Source organism: Peromyscus maniculatus, chromosome 9 (assembly GCF_049852395.1).
Source record: "Peromyscus maniculatus bairdii isolate BWxNUB_F1_BW_parent chromosome 9, HU_Pman_BW_mat_3.1, whole genome shotgun sequence".
Lineage (NCBI taxonomy): Eukaryota > Metazoa > Chordata > Mammalia > Rodentia > Cricetidae > Peromyscus > Peromyscus maniculatus.
Genome location: NC_134860.1, coordinates 57,260,042 through 57,280,917, shown reverse-complemented (window position 1 = coordinate 57,280,917; position 20,876 = coordinate 57,260,042). Strand labels below are relative to the sequence as shown.

At 41.3% G+C, this 20,876-nt stretch overlaps 1 protein-coding gene across 4 annotated transcripts in view; it reads right to left on the bottom strand.

The window, feature by feature from the left end:
- Window positions 1-20,876, bottom strand: part of Cab39l (calcium binding protein 39 like) — a 116,763-nt gene that overhangs the window by 44,610 nt on the left and 51,277 nt on the right. For 2 of the 4 annotated variants that reach the window (XM_006988444.4, XM_042284950.2), the window contains 3 exons: window positions 17,033-17,174; window positions 14,054-14,218; window positions 422-540 (listed from right to left, as the gene is read on the bottom strand). In XM_006988444.4, the coding sequence (XP_006988506.2) occupies window positions 422-540; window positions 14,054-14,218; window positions 17,033-17,143 (395 nt within the window). In that variant the 5' untranslated portion in view covers window positions 17,144-17,174. The remainder of the gene's footprint in view (window positions 1-421; window positions 541-14,053; window positions 14,219-17,032; window positions 17,175-20,876) is intronic. The other 2 variants (XM_042284952.2, XM_076545108.1) reach the window with 1 other exon arrangement.

The following is a 20,876-nucleotide window of genomic DNA, read 5'->3' as shown; positions in this document are numbered from 1 at the left end:
GATAACTTATCTCCACTTTGACATGTTAGCTACTGCAAGAATGTTTACCCCTATTGTTTGAGTTGGAGAACTAGAATATACATGCATGTGCGTGAATGCATATGTGTGTGTAATGAAGAGACATACCATCATGAAAGCAGAAAAACAGTAATTGGGCAGTTAGGGACAGGGCAGAGGAGGGAGCAAAAGAAATATAACAGAAAGAGACACAGACAGCAAAAAGGCAGAGCAGAGAGAGGGAGGGAGTGGAAACAACACCGAGGAGACAGCATAAGGAAGGACTTCCTTTAGGCTTAAGCCATTTGGAGCCAGCTGGACGGTGCTCTCACACTGCAGACACTAACCCTGCACTTCCAAATGGGGCCATGGAGGCACACTGCATACTTTGTAACGGCTACTTGTCAGGAAGCCAGGTACCTACCCTTTGAGGAGCAGAAACAGGATATGAGGGTGAGAACTGATGTACTCCACAGTAGGACTCCGCGCACCGATCTGTCTTCTCAGGATGTTGTTGAATATCTGGGTCACGTCTTTTTTTCCCTGTTAGAGAAACATGTCACCATTAAGTGATATGCTTTAAATGGATAAACTGTATGGCACGTGGGATACAGACACACACTCTCATAGAGATAGTGTCATCCCGTATAAAATGCAGAACTAGGAATTTATTCTTTTCCTTTATCTTCACAAAGTCCATTAAATGGGTGCAACTCTTCACTCAATGTGTACGGTGGGGAACTTGGCAAGATGAAGTCCATTTGCACAACTGGAAATACAAAGGCACAGATGTGTACAAAGTAGCAGCAAGAATTGAATTTTTTATGCTTTTTCTCCTTCTAGCTTTCTCACGAAGAAAACAGGAACTGATATTTTAAAATCTCCATAAATGAGAGAAAATAGAAGAAGAGCATAAGTTAAGAATAAAGAAAATGTGAGAGTCAAATTCTTTTTTCTTAACAGCCAATTCTGGGTAATACTATCCCTTCACTTTATCTACTCTGTTACCTTAGGGCCTTTGAAAAACTTTTTAAAAATGAGATGTAAATTTAAAAATGCAAGTTTCCCCTATGTAATATGCAACTTGTGTGTATATGTCATACCTATGTGAAATCACACATAGCTAGAGAAAGAGAAGAGAGTTTCTAGTCTAGAGGAACTCCTGCCAGTCTTCCACAAGGCTTTTGAGCCTTCCCACATCCTACAACCTGAGTTGAGCTTGATTCTATAACAGAATCCATGAACTGGACCCATGTTTCCCATATAACAAGAGGGGGCAAGAGTGACACCAATTACCCTGCTCTTTGTCTTTCAACTATCAAAGGCTGTGAGTTACTCTGTGTCCCCCTTTCAAAGCATCTTCACTCTGCACAATCAGCTACCAAGAAGTGATACCAGTCTGTCTCTTCTCTTAAGTTCCTCAGTGTCTCCTTTATGCTTAGAAAAGCCCAGCCCCTTCCAATACATAGCCCTGCCTATGGCTTTGCACTCCTGCATCAGGTTCTACTGCTCCCAACTGACTGGGATGTGTGCTCACACACAACCTGTAGTGTTCCTGCAGCTCTGGCTCGTGTTCTCCTTGTGTCCTACGTGCTGTTCCACAGCCCATGTTACAAGACTCAGTTCAGTATATTCTTCTCTGAGACGAATGTCCTTACAAGAGTTTAATAATACCCTTTGCCCACAATAACTGGTCCCTCTTCTACCTGACTACCTCGAACCTCCACCTCCTGCCAGAGCAGAACACCTTTAGTGAGTACTGGATCCATGCCAGAACTTATGTCAACAGCTAGCATGCACTATTCAGTCTCTTCAACAACCTTATGAGGGGCACATTAGGAATAGGATACTGAAGGCATGGAATGTGGAACAGCCAGGATTCTATCCTCACTTGATGGAGATCAAGGTCTCAGCTCTTGGCCATCATCTTAAAGTGATCCCCAACATGTAAGATAGTACACTGAAAGGAATGGGTTTTGTTTCTAACTTCCTCCTTGTATTGTTAGCTCTACAGGATACAGGGCCGATGTGAACACACACACACACACACACACACACACACACACACACACACACACACACATACACACACTAGGCTGGAATATAGCATGCACTCAGTAAATACTATTAGACTAAGCAATTACTTTAGACGTGTTGCCTCAGCCTAGCGGTGGTGGCACACACCTTTAATCCTAGCACTTGGGAGGCAGAAGCAGGAGGATCTCTCTGAGTCTGAGGCCAGCCTGGTCTACAGAGTGAGTTCCAAGACAGCCAGAGCTATTCCACAGAGCACCCTATCTTGAAAAACAAAAACAAACAAACAAAAAAAAAAGAAGTGTGACTCATCAGATACATGGAACACCCATGTATCTCTTACCACAAACATGCAACTGATCCCTCTCATTTTTAAATTTGTCACTTTTTAACACAAAGAGACACTTAAAAAAACAAAAACAAAACTAAAACCCAAAAGTGAGATCAATAAGATTATTCATTAATAACTCAGTCTTAAAAACTGCCCCGCCCTTTCCAGGATCTCATGTATCCTGTGATCCTTCTGCCTCTACCTCCTGAGTTCGAGGATGATGGGTATGTGTCACCACACCAGACTGGTGCAGTACCGAGATTGAACCCAGAGTTTGTGCGTGCTGGATAAACACTCCATCATCTGAGCTACAGTCCAAGCCCTTTTAAAGCTGTTAGTTTTATAAAACACAAACTAAATGCAGATTAAGAAAAGTAAAACCAGAGCCGGGGAGACGCCTCAGAAGTTAAGAACACCTGCTGCTCTTGCAGTGGACAGAGATTTGGTTCCTAGCACCCTTATGATGGATCACAACCATCTCTAACTCTGGTTCCAGAGGACTAACGTCCTCTTCCGGCTTCCAGACACGAGGCACTCATATGATGTATGCAGGTAAACACTCATACACGTAAAAATTAAAAAAAAAAAACAAATAAATATTTTAAAAGGGAACGTAATAAAGTGAAAAAATTCTGAAAAGAGTAGCATTTACCTCATGAAAAGCAGAACATGTGCAAGGTCCTGAGTCTGATCCCTAGCAACCTCCTACACATACAAATTCAGAATACACTTTAGACTTCTAAAATGAAGATAGAAATCTTTACAAAAATGAAAATCTCCAAGATCTATGATGGATCTTGGATGGAGTTTGGGGAATTGTATCCATTATGAAAAACCAGTTGGAGGTTACACACTAAATGGCTCCATCCACATGAGGCTTTTGAAGTAACAAGTTCTCGAACAAAGAATGGTCTAGTTTAGAACAGCTAATGGCAGGGATGTGGTGGTGGCCCATAGAGATGTGAGTGTCACTAGAAAGTGGCACAGGGAGGGATGTCTGTGCAGTGGAAAAGGTCCACACTCTGTGTTGTCAGTGTGGACATCCTGGCTGTGCCACAGTTTGGCAGGATTTTACTCTTACAAAAATCAGGTGAGGTCCATGGTTTCGCTCGGAACCATTCCTTATAATTGCTAGTAATTAACACCTATTTCACAACAAGGAGGTTACATTTTTAAAAGACATTTTTCTTTGTGGATCATTTTTTAAAACGACACAGTCCAGCTCTATTTTTATACAGACACAAGGAACTTTATCCCAGCTGCTGTAAGAAAGAGCAGCTGGTGGGCTGGAGAGATAGATGGCTCAGTGGTTAAGAGCACTGGCTGCTCTTCCAGAGGTCCTGAGTTCAATTCCCAGCAACCACATGGTGGCTCACAACCAGCTATAATGAGATCTGATGCCCTCTTCTGGCCTGCAGGCATATATGCAGGCAGAACACTGTGTACTAAATAAATAAATCTTTTTTTTAAAAAAAAAAAAAAAAAAAAAAAGCAGCAACTGCTGGGTCGGGTAGCTCACCACCACAATCCTAGCATTCAGGAAGCTGAGGCAGGAAGACTCACAATTTCAAGGTTAGCCTGAGCTACACAGTGAGTTCCAGATCAGCTCAGGCTACACAGTGAGACTCTGTCTCAAGAAACAAAACAATAAAATAACCAAACAACAGAAAAGTTAGTAACAATCAGTGTTGTCTGCCAAGCCTGACAGCCTCAGTTCAATGCAGGAAGGAGAGAACCAACTTCTGCAACCTGCTCTTTGACCTTCCTAACCTTGCTGCACACACACAGAGATGCAGTACAGAAATGTGGTCTCACTAACCAGCAGAAGAGACTGGAGTATTAAGATATCAGCAATGATTAAATACCCAAAATAGCTACAGTTGTCCATTGCAGTCACTTTCTTTCAGAGAGAAATATATTAAGAAATCAGGGCAGAAGAGGAGAAGATGGAAAAATGGGGGGGGGGGGTTAATTCAGGGAAATAAAAGTTCAGTACTATGAAAGCAAATTACGTCACCATACCCAAAAGCAAATTTTAATAAAAAAGTAGGAAGTGAATCTTGAGACCCCCCTCTGTGATGTACCTGGAGGAGGATGCTTGGCTAGACATGCACTAGCCCTGTCCCACCCCCACTATGGAAGGGGAACACTTTAGAATCAGTTGCTGTTATAATTTTGAAATATTAAAAAGTGTTCATAGTACCTGGATATCATTTATAAGGATTGTAAGTGCCATATTTGTTATATAAAAGAGGCATATCTGTAAGCATAAATGTAGTTTTAAATGAAAGTAATTCTGTGGTATGCAAATCTTGTTAGACTCTACAGGTCAATATTGTGGAATAAATACTAGCCCTGTTCGAAATGTCATAAGACTGTGTTTTTCATACCTCCCAGTAAAATGCCACAAGAACATTTCCACACAGCATTCCAGTGAACAGCAGCAATGAAACTCCAGAGAGCTCCATCCAACTTTCACACAGAGGAAAGCATTCTTCTAGTTCATTAGCACATGTGTACAGAGGCAGAGGGAGCCCCTGTGGGTAACAGGAACAACTTTGCTACCAGAGACCACTTCTCAAGCCAGACTAGAGGGTCCAGGTAAAGAGAATTAGAGAAAATGGGAATGCAGAAGTGGTCCAAGAAGTAGAAAATAGCAAACCACCAAAATGGTGTTGATTATACTGAAGTTACACCCAAAAATGGACCCCAAATTAATGTGGCAATTTAGCACTACATATTAGTTAATGGATTTCTAGCCCGAATTGCACTGTTAGCTGACAAATCCATAAAAGGTCAGCAGTCATGTGTTTAATGAATGAATAAAAGACACGTAAGGGAGTATTGACTGAAATCAAAAAAGAAAAGGAGAAAAGGAGTAAAATGGGCAGAAGTAACTGCTGTAAGTACAGAGACAAGAAACTAGAAGAGAGGGTTAGAAAATCCTTGCTTTAAAATTGTGGGCACTGACTTATATACAAAATGTACATCAAGAATTCCTGGGACAGCGGGATGGTTCAGCATGTCAAATGCTTGCTGGGAAGCCTGACGACCCGGGTTGAACCCCTGAAACTCCCACAAAAATGGAAGGAGAGAACAAACTCTATGAAGTCCTCTTGTCTCCACACACATGCTGTAGCATGCATGTCCATGCACAGACACATAATGCATACATAATAATAAGTAAAATAAAAATATTTTTTAAAAATTCTCAAAATTCAGCCATCAAAAGGGAGGCGGGGACAAAAGAGCTCCCATTTCATAACAGGTATGGTGGTAAATAAACACAGGAAAAGAAACTCGTTCTGACTAGTTACTAAGAAATTGCAAAGAAAACCAGCAGCGAGACAACACTAGCGTCTGAACAGATAAAATGAAAAAACAGAATCAAATGGCAACACCCAACAACCTCACTCATGGGCACTTCGTCTATGGCAAACAAAAATCTGTTTTCATCTTTTAAAAAACTATACACAAGTGGGTATACGGCTTTACTTGTAAATGGTAAAACTGAAAACATAACAAGTCTCCTCCAGGTGGGGATGGATGAATGTTCTATGCAACATCCATCCAATGAACTCATCAATAAGAAACAATCTCCTGGTCAAGGCAATGGCTGAGGTGAATCTCAAGTGTGTCACACCGAGTGAGAGTGAATTAATATGCCTTCGAAGTGAGAAATCACTACACACTTAGAGATTAATAAAGGAAAAAGGTCTTTAATAATAGTCCATGTCCTGCTCTGGCTGATTCTTAAAGAGGAGTCAGCTTCAAATAGAAGATGTTAACTTAGGTATACCTTACTTAGGCTTATGCATTTCACATATGCTATTGTCTTTAAACCTCTTTTAGGTGCAGGCCTCAGGTTATACTTTGAACAGTGTATTTTTAAGGCAAAGTCATTCTTGGTTTATTTGTTGCTATTTTAGTGAGACTTTGTCTCAAAAAAAAAAAAGGATAGTAACAATAATGATAAAGATTGCTAAAATAATTCTAAAACTATAAAGAAAAAATAATCATAGCCCATATATTAAAACACATTTTATAAGGCACAAGTAAAAAGTTGTTTATTTTCTTTTTTCTGGGAGGAGGTCACAAGGGTAGGGGATGGACCTGGGAGGACTGGGAAGTGTGATTGAGGAGCATTATGTGAAATTCCCAAATAATCAATAAGATTACTACTTTGGATACTTTGAACAATTTAAAAAGACAGGAGACTGCAATGCTGGCCACCTGGGCAGATGGGAGACAGGAAGGACGGATGTTGTCAGACTTGTTTCTTAAGTGCATACACCAGTGTGGCTCTTCTTGACTCGTTAGTTGCTCAGGGTCATCTTGCCTACTTGGCAGAATTAGGCTTCTCCTGGTAAGAGTACAGGGTACTTCTTGGTAGTCCAGGACTTAATGGTGGTGTGACCTGCCACAGCCCCTTGATCTACCTCTTAGAGGCATGTTCTTTGATATGAGAATAGAACCAATGGCCAACTATAAGCCAGGGTTGTCAGCAACCCTAAATTTTAATTACGGTGCAGAATTTTATTTCCCAGTTTCTGCTTACTGCTTACATGATTCTTCTGTGAAGGTAAGAATGGGGTTAGGGCTGTGGGGTAAACATTACTACTGGAAAGAAGCTGGGGGTAGGAAAAGGAGCTAATTAGCCAAGGACAGAAGGAAACGTTGGGGATGTTAGAGCTATCCACCATTACTGACCAATGCACTGAAAAGGGTGAGTGTAACGTCTAGCTGCTATTGCTTGTCCCACCAAGCTCATTTGAAGTTTGTTCAGAAGCAGTGAGTGCTGAAAGGTGGGGACTGGTCAGGCGCTAGTCAGGAGCACAGAGGCCTTGTGGGTAAGCTAATGCCTTTCTTGCAGGGATGGATTAGCCACCTCAGGACTTGGGTCTCCTTTTCCCCCTCCAGATGAGGCTAAGTCCCTTCTGCTTCCTGGAGAAATTAAATTGGGACAAGGTCCTTAACCAAAGCTGGAAAATACTGGTTCTTGGCCATGCTCTTGAACTTTCAACTCAATAAAGTCCCTTACATGTCATTCATTTATTCATTCATTCAACAAACAACTGCTTATGAATTATCCAATTTCAAGTATTCTGTTATTCAACAACAACAACAACACAAATTAACTGTAACAGTACTGTGGTACTGTGATTAAGACTTAAAGGGCTAAAGTGAAATCTTGGTAAAGTGCTCCATGAGGATCCAAGTTCAATCCCCAGAACCCATGTAAAGGTGGATGGACAGAACTGATTCTATGAAGTTATCCTCTGACTTCCACAGGGAAGGCTTGGATCGTCAGGTTGCATGATTTTAGTCTTTCAAAGTAATAAAATCAAAAGGAAAGAATAGCTTTAAATGAGGCCAGAGAAGTGGGAAATACGTTTAGGGACTAAAGTTTTTCATAAATTTTGGATTATAAAGCATCTTAACAAGGTGATTGGCATCTTTTTTTTTTTTGGTTTTTCGAGACAGGGTTTCTCTGTGTAGTTTTGCGCCTTTCCTGGAACTCACTTGGTAGCCCAGGCTGGCCTCGAACTCACAGAGATCCGCCTGGCTCTGCCTCCTGAGTGCTGGGATTAAAGGCGTGCGCCACCACCGCCCGGCCCAGGCATCTGTTTTGTGGGGCTTTCTACCGTGGTGAGGCTACATATAAAGAAAGAGGGTCTGAAAGCCCCACCGTGCCCAGCAGACACCGGTTACGACAGCAGCTGCGTCCCCTGGGACCCCGGAATCTCATGAGCTAGTTAATTTAACCTTTAACTGGTTCATCCTGGTTCTGTGTAGAAGTGCTGGTACCGTGAGAAACAGAAACAGCTTGAAGAATGCTTTCTTCCTGCTTCTCCCAAGTTCCTTCCTTGAATGTGTAACACCAGTGAGCAACAACCAGTCAAGAGCTTGTGCCATTCCTGCCAACGAGCCCAACTGTACCAAGCAGTGCAGTTTCCTGACACTTGGAGTTGCTTTCTCATTCAGCCTGAACACTCGACTTTGCACCCACCCCTACTTGGCAAGGCATACCTGCCATGCAATACATTTTTAATCCCTAGATCTCTTACCACCGTGCATTACAAAAATCTAGAATAACCTAAAGCTAGGTCTTAAATAGTGGCCACATTTCAAAAGACACAGTATCAGAGGCTTTGCCATTTTAATCCTAAATCCCATGTTTCCTTTTGTAAGACAGAGTCTAACTATGATGCCTGGACTGGCCTGGAACTTAATATGTATATTAGGCTGGCCTTGAACTCACAGAGTCCAGGTGTTTCTTCCTCCTGAATGCTGGTTCTAAAGAATAAGATGGACGCATGAGTTACAAAATTGCATGCTTTCACTGTTTTTCAGAGAGAATACAATAGAATTTCTGTTTGTCTGTCTTGAGGATCTAGAGCATTACAGAAGGTTGACCTTGCTGCTAGAGGCTGGGGCTCTTGGGAAAATGGCAGGAAGCAGGTATGGAATTGCTAATGGAAAATTCATGTCCTAGGGCTCTGACCTGGTGTCAGTGGATCTTTTACAATAATCTCCAGTGAAGGGGCTCACTGCAGTTTCCCCAAAAGGAAAGAGCACACCACAGCCCCCCTTCTTGTACATGGGAGTTCAGCAGCATCACAAAGAGGATTTGGGAGGTCATTGTCCTCAAATCTGTACCCCAGGATCCTCTGTAGGACCTCTCTGTCATACAAAACAAGGAAACACTCCTTAGTTTCTCACTGCCCTACAGATATTCCAGTACAAAACTTGTAAGCTCAATCAACGTGTGGCAACTCTTCTTCATGTTCCTCTGACTGAGATGCCAGCAACTGCTCTGGACACCACGCGACTCTTCCTATTTAAACTGCTTCTCAGCCTGCAGTCCCCAGAGCCAGTCCAGGGTCTCACGAAACGCCTTGCCTGCCCTACAGGGCCTCCCTGTCCTATCTTCCTTTCCCTTCACTTACAACCTGGGTGCTGCTCAAACTTACAGTCTGGTTAAGGCATTCTCCAGGCTTTGCTCCCAGCCTCCGCCTGGGATTCCTTCCACTGTGCTCCAAAGTGGGCTCTGTTCTAACGGGGTACAAGAAATGTCCGGAAGTGCTTGAAGGGAAAGCTGTGTCAGCTCTCCTTGACTTCTATCAGTCTTTCTGAATCCAGTGAAGGTGGGTTGGTCTGCCTGCCGGCCGGCCTTCCTAACTTCCTTAATTTCCTTCCTTCCCTCCTTCCCTCCCTTGACCTTATACTATACTCACATGGTTCTTTTCTGTCAGCAAATTTAAGGCTTAAAGGATTAGATAAGAATGTATGGCTGAGTCATGAGATTTCTCTTTTAAACTCAGGTCTGTCTCTTAGCTCTTACTTACTGATAGCAGAATCCTCCCCTCTTGTCCCATTCCCCTCAGTTACTTTCCTCTGGATTCTTGAAGGAGAAATGAATCAGTCACAGATGTCAAGTCTAATGTCACTGCTTCCCCAAACACCACTGCTGTCAGTGTGAGATCTGAATCTCCGGTTACCAGTTTTCGAACCCTGTTAACTGTCTTGGTCCAGCAACTGGTATTGTCTTACTCTATTGAGTGTGGAAAATCATTTGCTGTCCTTCACTCAACACACACCATTCACACCAGTCCCTGTGAAAGGCTCAAGGATAAGGAGGGTGAAGCCCAGCCCCATGGAGCAACAACTTCACACCTTCAGTCTACCCAGCCATCATTTCCTTATGCTTCTTTCCTTTTTGATGGTGTTCTCAAGTCCTCTCTTTCTCTGTTCCAAACACTTCTCTTCTCGATTTCTTGAAGAAGACATCTCTCCTGTTTCCGCTACTGTTCTCAGCAAGGGTTATCTAAGTCCATTGCTTTCCCTGTGGTCACTGCCCAGAGACCAGATACAACCTTTACAACTAACCACCTGCCTCACCCCCAGCACAGTGGACGCTAAACAAAAGTTCATGTTTTTGTTGTTCTCCCCGTCCCCTGCAAGGAATGCTTCCTCCCCTGAGTTATCTGGCGAGAACAGCAGCCCATCCCTAAAACATTAATTTTTCCTCCCATTTACAAAAACATCAGAAATTCTAGTCAGATGACTGCTGTGCTCTTCAAAGACACATGGTGAAAGATGTTCACTTGGGGAAATGCTATGATCAACATTCAAAAGAGCCTGGATTGTCTACTAAATAATTTATTAATTCCTTGAGAAAAATGGCTTATTGATGTCTCACCTTTCTTTTTTGACAGAGTTTTCTAAGTAGCCCCAGTTATCCTAGAACATCTGATCCTCTCATCCCAGCCTCCTCTCTGAATGCTGAGGTTATAGGTGTGCAACACTGTGCTGGGCTAGTGTACCTTCTTTTACTCTAGCCTGCATCCCTGCATCCCTGCATCCATCCATCCATCCATCCAACCCACCCACCCACCCACCCATAAGATTAGCCCCATTTTCAGAGGGCTGCTGGGAGGAATATGACCAAGGGCAGGAACAGAACAGCATCTCAAAGTGCTATATAACACTGGAAGGAGTGCACCAAAACAAACAAACAAACAAACAAACAAACAAACAAACAAACAAACACCTCCAGGTGCCCCAGAGCTTTGCTTAGCAGTAGCTCAGCTGTACAAAACACAGTCCTAGTACCCAGGTACTTTCAAAACAGAAGGGCTTCTGAATGCTACCTATTGACTGAGAGACAACGGTTAGGGCTTCTGTGTGGTTAGAATAAGTTTTGAAACCAGGAAGAATTTTATCAAGCAGTCATTAGCTTGAATGAATACTCTGGTCTCAAGAAGGAAAAGTGTTGCCTACGAGCTGCTGGGTCTCGCCTGCAGTCCAGAGAGATGTGCAGCAGCACATTTCTGTAAGCAGGCTAGGAGGCTGGTGAGACTGCCTCCATCCTCACGGCACTGCGTACAGTTGATGGGACGCTAAAGAGCTACTGTCCTCAACTTAAGTGTTTTTCATCCATTCATTCAGGCAAGAAATATTTACTTAGTAGGGGTCAGGGGAGGACAGATGCATGTACCAAGTATCCAGTTCATTAGCAACTATGTTCTAGGTATTGTGCTTTACCACAAGAATAGATAAGGTAAAGCACTGTTTGCTATTTTTTATCACAATAATGACCTTTATAATGACAATCTGGTTTTTTTGCTTATTTTTCAGACAATGTCTCACTATGTAGCTCAGGTGGCCTAGAACTGACTAGATAGAGAGATTAGGTCACTCTCTCTCAGCAGATATTAATTAGTTGGTTATACTTCCTTGTCTAGAGGTGGGGCCCTCGTGAAATTCCCCTTCCTCATTGGCATGTTTATTGGTGCTGTTCAGAGCTTTTATTCTTCCTGTCCCACTCTTAGCACTTTGAACCTGTTTATATTACTGCACCGGATGTTCCATTTCCCCCGGGTATTCAAAGCATAATCACCCTTGGGCATAGTTCTTTCAGCAGCCCACTATAAGATACAGTGGGACATAAGAGAAGGCTTCTCTCTTACCTAATTCAGGCAGATCAATGGTAACAATAGCTTACAATGTGGCTACTCAGGGAATATACAAAGCAATAAGAGAGACAGACATATAATTATAATCCAAGAATGGGGACTCTTTCTCTTATTCACTGTCACTGTCCAATTATATCCAAAACAAATAAAAATGGGCCTGCTAAATATCTCAGTAGGCAAAAGTGCTTGCCACTCAAGCCGACAAATTAAGTTGTATCCCTGGTAGGAATAGTTAACCAACTCCTGAAAGATGTCCTCTATCCTGCACACGTGATCTATGTTATGTGTTCACCGGCAAACACACACACACCACTACCACCACTAATAATAATAATAAAAATTTCAGTGGTTATAACAAATTCAGTTTGCATTTCACTTTAGTTGGAGAGGAACTGAAACTACTCTGACATTTTTATACATTTGCATTTACATTTATTAATATAACATAACATATGTGTGCATGTCTTTTACATAGTTTAATACTGACAGAAGTGTTGTGAATTCTTGCATTGCCCTATAGAGATGAGAAGATTTGGGCTAAAAGAGTTAATTTACTGGTTGTACTATCAAAAGCAGAGAATGGACTCTAGACACCTGCAAGTGTTTTCCACTATGCCAAGCTTCTACTATGTTCATGATATCTAATTTTAAACTACATAAAAGATCATTTAAGGATATGAACATAGTGAAAATATGCTTTGATTCCATGCACAGCCAGTTTGAAAAGGAAATGGGAATTAAGTGGAGGCAGAGATTTAACAAGCCAAGCCCAAGGAACAAAAGAGACTATGGGCCAGAAAACGTCAGTTGGAGAAACAGAATAAGGGAGAGAAAAAGACAGACAGGTGCATCTGAAAGGAAGAATAAGTTAGAGTCGGGGTCCTCTGAGGCCCTTCTCAAGCACACCCTGATTTTACAATCCCACCAGTCTTGTCTGTACTTTTTCTATCCATCTCATCTGTCCAGCGCTGTGAGCTGTTTTTTCACAGATCCCTAGAACCCTGACCTTCTGTCAGCTGAATCACTGTAATTAATTTCCGCCTACCTGTCTGTGAATAAAGCTAAAAGCAATTTGCTTTAAAAAAAATCTGCATATCTTCTGTCTATAAAAATCAATGAGAGCCGGGCGGCAGTGGTGCATGCCTTTAATCCCAGCACGCAGGAGGCAGACTCAGGCAGATCTCTGTGAGTTCAAGGCCAGCCTGGTCTATAGAGCGAGATCCAGGACAGGCACCAAAACTACACAGAGAAACTCTGTCTCGAAAAACCAAAAATCAATGAGAAACAAACATTTAACCTGATACTACCAAGTATACTGGTAGAAAGAAAGCAAGAAATAGGAAAATAGGATGACTACCATATAAACAGTGAATATACAAACCTTCCTACAAAAATTCACATAATTCACTATTCTGTAAGGTATACAATAAATAATAATATATAACAATAAAATTCTTATAGTATATTCACTGCTTTTATTTTATCTAATTGCTTAGGTAAATTTGGTTAAATTGCTTTCAAAATGATGTCAAAACATACTACCATACTGGCATTTAACAAATGATTGGTTTGGTAGAGTATTTTAAGGAGAACAGGCTTGATAATACTGTCTTTGACTTGCAGATACAGCTTAGTAACTCCATGGTTTGGAAAAATGACCTAAAGTCTAGACTCTTGGGTTATCTGTAACATAGGATGAACAGAGCCAGTGAGATGGCTGAATGAGTAAAGGAAGTTCCTGTGCCTGATGTCCTGAACTTGACCTCTCCATCCCACAAGGTGGCAGGAGAACCCACTCTGAAGAGTTGTCCTCTGACAGGTGGACTAGGACACACAACTACCTGCAAAAACACATGCACACCAATAAATGAATATAATTTAAAATGGGTTGAATAATGAAGTATTTGCCATAAAGGTAGTTCTAAGAATGAGTTGTACACAAGTAATTGTTACCTCTTGTCAACAGTGGTCATTAACCCAGCTGCAGAAAACTTAACTACAGTATGCCTTTTTGTCTATAAAATGAACCTGATTGTAAAGGTTTTATGAAAGCTGTTTAATATCATATGTGGACATAAAACATTGTTTTGAGTCAAGTGTGGACTTATTTACTGCTGAGAACCAGGAGGGACATCAGTCGTTCTAAGTCAAATGCGGATGCTCAGTATTTACTCTCAAGGAGCAGGAGGGACAGTTTTGCACAGAGCCTCACCTCAAAGTCGATCAGCTGCAGGTCGGCGATCAGTGTCACCAGCAGCCCGCTGGCGTAGAGCTCCTGGGCCAGCTGAGCCACTGCTTCTGGAGGGGGCTCCTTGTCATTTGTACCACACAGAATCTCCTTCATGGCCTGCAGAGATTTCGACACCTCTTCTGAAGCCTAGTGACCAGAAAGCATGGCAACAGTTAGAAAGAATACGGATTTTAGGTTTTAAGGAAGCAAACAGATCCCCACCTGCCCCCCCAACCACCCACCCACACACACACACCCACACACACCCACACACACACACACACACACACACTTCTTGGGCCTTGACTATTTATAACCAAGATCATTTTCTGGCTACAAATAAACAATAGCAACAACATAAAAACATTAGAAGGTATTGGTTTTTTTTTTTAACCTTAAAAAAGTTACTAAAATTTATGTGAAATGGTCCCTAATACTTCTTATTAGACAATATAATTGAAGTCTCAAACAATATTCATAGTCTAATTAGGTACTTGAAAATTAAATAGAGTGTTTGGAGGACTTTCCAACTGCTACAAGTCTCTAAGTCTTTTGCTATAGTTTTTTGATGGATCCCTATTCTCTTGATCTGCCAACAGTCCAGGCATAAAATCTCAAGTTGTCAAAACTCATAAACTTTCGACATACTTATTTCTCCTACACAATCACATTTTTTTGTATTTGTAAATAAGAGCAATTTACTCCAGTTGATGAATAATAAGCAAATCCATAGAGCAGACTGTAGTTAGTGGAGTGGGATGTGAGGAATGACTACTAATGAGTGTGGGTTTCTTTTCGGAATGATGGAAATGTTCTCAAATTAAATAGTGGTGATGGTTGCACAGTCTTGTGAGCTGTAAAAACTCAAGAGTTGAGAAATTATATGGTATGAGAATTCTACCTCAAAAACACTCATTAAACTGGTACAATTGACAAAAGAAAGACTAATTTAGTTAACAATTTGTGATTCTCTTTTTAAAAAGTCTATTTTGGTTGATTTTACATTGCAGTATCACAGTCCTCACAATGAGAAGAAAAGGAGTGGAGTAAGACAAACCACAAAAAAGAACGATGTCAGCACGGCACTACCTCTTAAAAGGCAGTCTCAATTCTTTAGCTTACTATAGGCTTAAGAAGAATTATAAAGAAGCCAAGTCAGGAAACCATATTTGCAGAACCTCGTCACCTTGTGCAGCTTTTCATCTGTATGTATCTCATGAAATGACAGTAACTTGGACCTTATATGTCCCCCACAGGTCCCTGCGTTCAGTGTGGCAATCCTGGTGGCGGCAGGGCCTAAGGGGAGGTCTCGCCTAGTCACTGGGAATTTGCTTTCGAATGGGATTGTGGGACGGACCATACGATCTTTTCCCCCTTTCCTTTCCCATCCCAGCTACAAGCTGTCACATATTCCCAACAGGCTGTGCTGTCCCTACCAGAGTCCCCAGAGCAATGAGGCCAACTGACCACAGACCGAAGTTTCTAGAACTCTGAGGACAAATAAACTTCACCTTTTAAAGCTAGTGACCGCAGGTATTTTGTTATAATGCCGTCTAACGTCCACAGCCATGGCTGCTTTACCTTACTCTCCTTCCCTTTCTGTGGCCCAGCCGCAGCTCCCCTGAGTGTGAAATTGAAGGAAGACGTGTGCCCTTTCCCCTCACTCCTTTCCCTCAGCTTTCCAGTGGTGGGGCTCCTCGCTGCGTGCCACAGCTCGACTCCTCCACTCGTGGATGGGTGGCTGTGCTGCAGCGTCTTTCCTGGTTGTGAATTTGAGGGCTGTTCTCACCGAGAAGCTGTAAACTATGATGCAGTGTATGTTCTCACACGGTTCTCCTGGTGCGCTGTTGTGGAATACAATTTGAACTAGGCAAAGATGTGGTACTTTTGTTTATGCTGCATTTGTTTAATTATGTAAAGATGTGTTGCATTTGTTTCACCGTGCCTGCCTAAGGCACCTGATTGATCTACTAAAGAGCTAAACAGCAATAGCTAGGCAGAAGAGTATGGATAGGCAGGGCTGGCAGGCAGAGGGAATAAATAGGAGAAATCCAGGCTCGAGAGAAAGGGAGAAAAGGAGAAGAGAGAATGAGAGATATGCCCTGGGCCAGAAGCTGGGCAGCCACAAGCCAGCCAGGAAAGCAGTGAAAGTAAGATATACAGAAGAAGAAAGGTGAAAAGCCCCGAGGCAAAAGGTAGATAAAGAGAAACAAGTTAATTTAAGTTAAAAGAGCTAGTTAGAAATGAGCCTAAGCTAGGCTGAGCATTCACAACTAATATTAAGTTTCCATGTCACAATTTGGGAGATGGTTGGTGGCCCAAAAGAGAAAGCCTGGTAGAGTATGCACATTTAAAAACATGCGCAGAGAATGTGTCCAGGTACCATCAGTGGGACTGTAGGATCTTAGCAATGCATATTTCCTGTTCATCAGATATTATTGACTAGATCTCCAAAGTTCAGACGTGTGTGCTCTGTCACTTGGAGTGAGCAGACGTGGTCCTGCTCTTAATCTTCATCAGCATTGTTGCGAATGGGAATGTGTTGTGGACTTAATTGGCCTTTTCCCAATTAATAATGAAAATAAGGAGGATTTTTTATTTCTGTTGTTTGTCATTTAAATTTATACATACTTTATGAAGGTTGATTTTAGTTTCTATTTGAACCAAACTTTGGCTCAATATCTCAAAGAATATAAAAATTAGAACAAGATATTTTTCTAATTCCTTAGAAAGTTTAAGGTTTTATCATATACTGAGACAGAAACACACTATGATCCTATGGACTTTTATTTTATAGCAGGTCATCTTGAATCTATTTATTGCAGAGAGAACCAACTATGTAGGACTCAAAATTCCTTCAAAAGAATGAACAAGGACCACACTTAGTTCTTCATTAAGCTTTTACATGGGCTTGGCCTTGAAATACACACATTTTAATAATGGTTTTGCTTTGAATCATACCTTGTCTGTCTTTTTGTCTTGCTTTTCCAAAATGGCCAGGTTGTCTTTCAAGATTTTCACAATTTCTGCTGGATTTTTGTGTGATTTACTAAACAAAGGCATTTTTTTCATGTTTAAGAATCACTTCTTCCAATATGGAATGCTAAACAAACAAACAAAAACAAGCCAAGTTAAAGCATGCTAACTCTTAGCTCCTAGCATGTCCATTTCTCCTCCGATTGGCCAGCCCCATCCACTCTCAGCCTGGGTACCTTTCCCATGGTACATACTTGGCTGCTGATATTACTCTCTGTGTACTGCTTGACATGTTCACCAACTAGTTCACCTACTCACACTTAAAAATGAGCCAACTGTGATTCGGAATCATTTGCTACATAAATACAACTTTAGGCTAGCATGTGGCTCAGTTGCCTAGCATGTACAAGTGTGGGAGATATAAGCTTGCTTTACCCAGCAGGGCTGCAGAAGGGGATGGACTGACCAATTGCATGGTTTCCAGGTAATTGGAAGGGTCTGCACTTGGCTGTGCTAGGGGGAGGTCTTTTGCTCCACCCCTTGGCATTTCTATAAATAGCCCTTTAGAAGAGACAGAGGGGGCTGGTGGGTTTTGATCCAGGCCCTCCCGAGCTATCCTGTGTTTCTATCTGTCTCTCTCCTCTATATTTCTATCTAAATATTTCTCACTTCTCCCTACTCAAGAGTACCCTGGGGGAAAAAGTAGGAGCAGGTCTCCCACATACAAGGCCCCTCCACTCTACCCCCAGTACTGGGAAAACAATACTTGAGTTCCTACCTAGTCTTGATGAATGGACTAGATTCAGAAGTTAATATTCTTGACTATCATTTTTCTATTTTAAAATAAAAAGACTCTTAAAGTAAGCCAGGACAGGTTAAATAATGATAATGGTAACGTTTTTTTAAACCTAAAGTGATGACAAGAGATATTAAATGTGCATATATATCACTATATTTATGTGGGTACTTTATAGCAATATGAAGAAAGTAATGTTATCCCATAAAATATAACAGTAGAGAGGGTAGTGGAGAAAGTCAGCCACAACAAAAGGAAACAAGGAACAGAATCACAATAGCAAAATATATATGAAGAAAAAACATTTAAACTATCACTTAAGGGACTTTTCTAGTCAAGATTAATGATAAGGGATAAACTCAAGTTTGTCTTGTGGCTTTTAAAAGAAGCAAATAATCCTCTTTCAAGCACATTCCAACAGAATGGCCTTTCAAAAACAACAGCAATGCAAAAAACTTCTCAGACTGGTCAGCCCCATCCATTCCCACAGAACCATGAGAAAATTAACATGGCTCTGGGGAGGTAAGTTTATAGCCTCCCAATTAAATCTCTAGGTAACACACAATTTCTGTATACACAGATTATATATGTCTACAAACATAATGCTGAAAAGACTAAATGGAATCAAGCCCACAAATAGCTCAACAAAATTAATGCTAAAAATCAGAACCGGTTCCTGAAATGAAGCCTTTCCATAGTTAGCAGGACAAGTGGGAGGTTGTGAATCTACAATTATAATTCATTTGTATGGGAGTAACAATAAAAAAGAATTTGAAAGTTCAAAAAGAAAACCACCCCAGAAATCTCCAAGAGAAGAAGAGAAACAGTGATAGAAGCAGAAAGAACCGAATCAAGAGATGAGGAAACAAATTCACAGTAGCTATTCATCCCTGTTCTGTCTGCCTGTGCCACACCCCAACCCATGCAAGGGTGGGATGACCACCTGAGCAGTGCCAGAGCAGGCACTACACCAGGCTCCACAATCAGGTCTCCAACAGACTGACATAAGCCAGTCAAAATACAAGAAGATGAGAGACAACAAGAGTCAGTGAGAACATGGAAAAAGGGGGCTCTGTGTGCTTGTGGTGGAGATGTTCATTGGTACAGCTAGGACAAGCAATGGTGTGGAGGTCTGCAAAAAATTACCGGTAGACCCACCAACTAGTTGGTCAATGTTTTTATACTTCAAGAGGCATATCCAAAGGGACTAAACTCAATGTGTGAAGGAGTATCTGCATCCATGGTCACCCAGCATTACTCTTACGGTTAACACACATAATGTCTATGAATGGATGAATAAAGATAGGCACCTGCCTCTGCCTCCTGAGTGCTGGGATTAAAGGCGTGTGCCACCAGCACCATCTCTGTGAGTTCGAGGCCAGCCTGGTCTACAAAGCGAGTTCCAGGAAAGGTGCAAAACTACACAGAGAAACCCTGTCTCGAAAAACCAAAAGACAAGCACCACAGAATGCTACTCAGCCTTAGAAACAGGGGAAGTCAGGCCAATGAGATGGCTGGCTGAGTGGGTAAAGCACTTGCTATGTAAGCTGAGATCCTGAGTTCAATCCCCAGAACCTATGTAAAGGTAGAAGGTGAAAACCAATTCTACAAGCTGTCCCCTGACCTCCACATAATCCACTGTGGCACACACACACATACAACACAAAACAAATAAAAACAACAACAACAAAACTCTGAAGGGGAGAGGGTCATGTCACCTGTGACAGCACAGATGGGTCATTACTGAATCAAGCCAAGCATGGAAAGACAAGTATTCTAAAACAACTGAACTCATAAAAATTGAGAGTACCATGATGGTTGCCAGAGGCTGGACAACTGAGAAGGGAGGGAATGAGTAGTTGCTGATTGAGAATTTCAGACAGACAGAAGGAATCGATTTTCAGATCTAATACCATAAGGTGACTAAGAGCAATAATAATGTAGTCTATATTTGAAAATAAAATTCTTCAATTGCACTTTCCCGTGTTGATATTTTAAGCTAAACGAAATAATATAATATATTCTAATTAAAAAATAGTTATTTTACTATAATATTTTATTTAATATAACAAATTATAAAGTTTTAATGCTCTAAATAAAATGGCTAGATAAATAATAATTTAAATATTTTTAAAAAATTTTCATCACTTTTAATTATGTGTATACATGTGGGTCTATATGTAGGTATGCGTATATGAGAAGTGCTTGTGGAAGCCAGAGGCATTAAAACCTCCTGAAGCTGGACTTACAGACCTCTGTTACATTAGCAAAGCATCATGGAGGCTGGGAATAGAACTCCAGTCCTCTACAAGAGAAGTACATGCTTTTAACTGCTGCGTAATCCAACCCCTAAATAAACTATTTTTAAAAATGTAGAAAGCTTCCTAGTCATCTCTCTTGGAAGAGGTGAAACAGAGCAAGCTCTCTGGCTGTTTGTGGAGCATCTTAATGCATAACTATGCCCCAACGTTCTGATTGGTCCTTCAGGTTCTCACTGTTCTTAACTATTGACGATTGCAAACATTACCGTATCACAGATTCCTTTGCCTGTCTGCCTGCACACATGTGCCATGGTTTCTCTAGAGCAGTGGATTCACTGCTTGACTAGAAAGTCTAAATAGTATTAAAATATCAATGATTCCTAAAATTCACAGTTTGATATAGTGCCAATCACAGGTTAAAAAAACACCCCTAACTGAATTGATTAATGATTAACAGGTAAGCAAGGACAACATATTTGGCTTTTTATATTTTTGCAAATGTAAACTGAAACTAGGGCCTTGAGTATACTAAGCCTGCTTCCTATCACTGTGCTTTCCCCACAGCCAGTAACAAAATATAAAAAGATTAGCAAGGGAAATGAAATGAAAAGTGCAATGAACTACTGTAACAGTGGCATCAGAAAACACACAGATAAATGGGAAAACATCAGAAACAACTGTTATTACAGATACATCTCCAACATTTTACAGGCAATGAAATAAATCTCAAAGAATGGCTGGGGTACGGCTTAGCCACAGAGTGCTTGCTTAG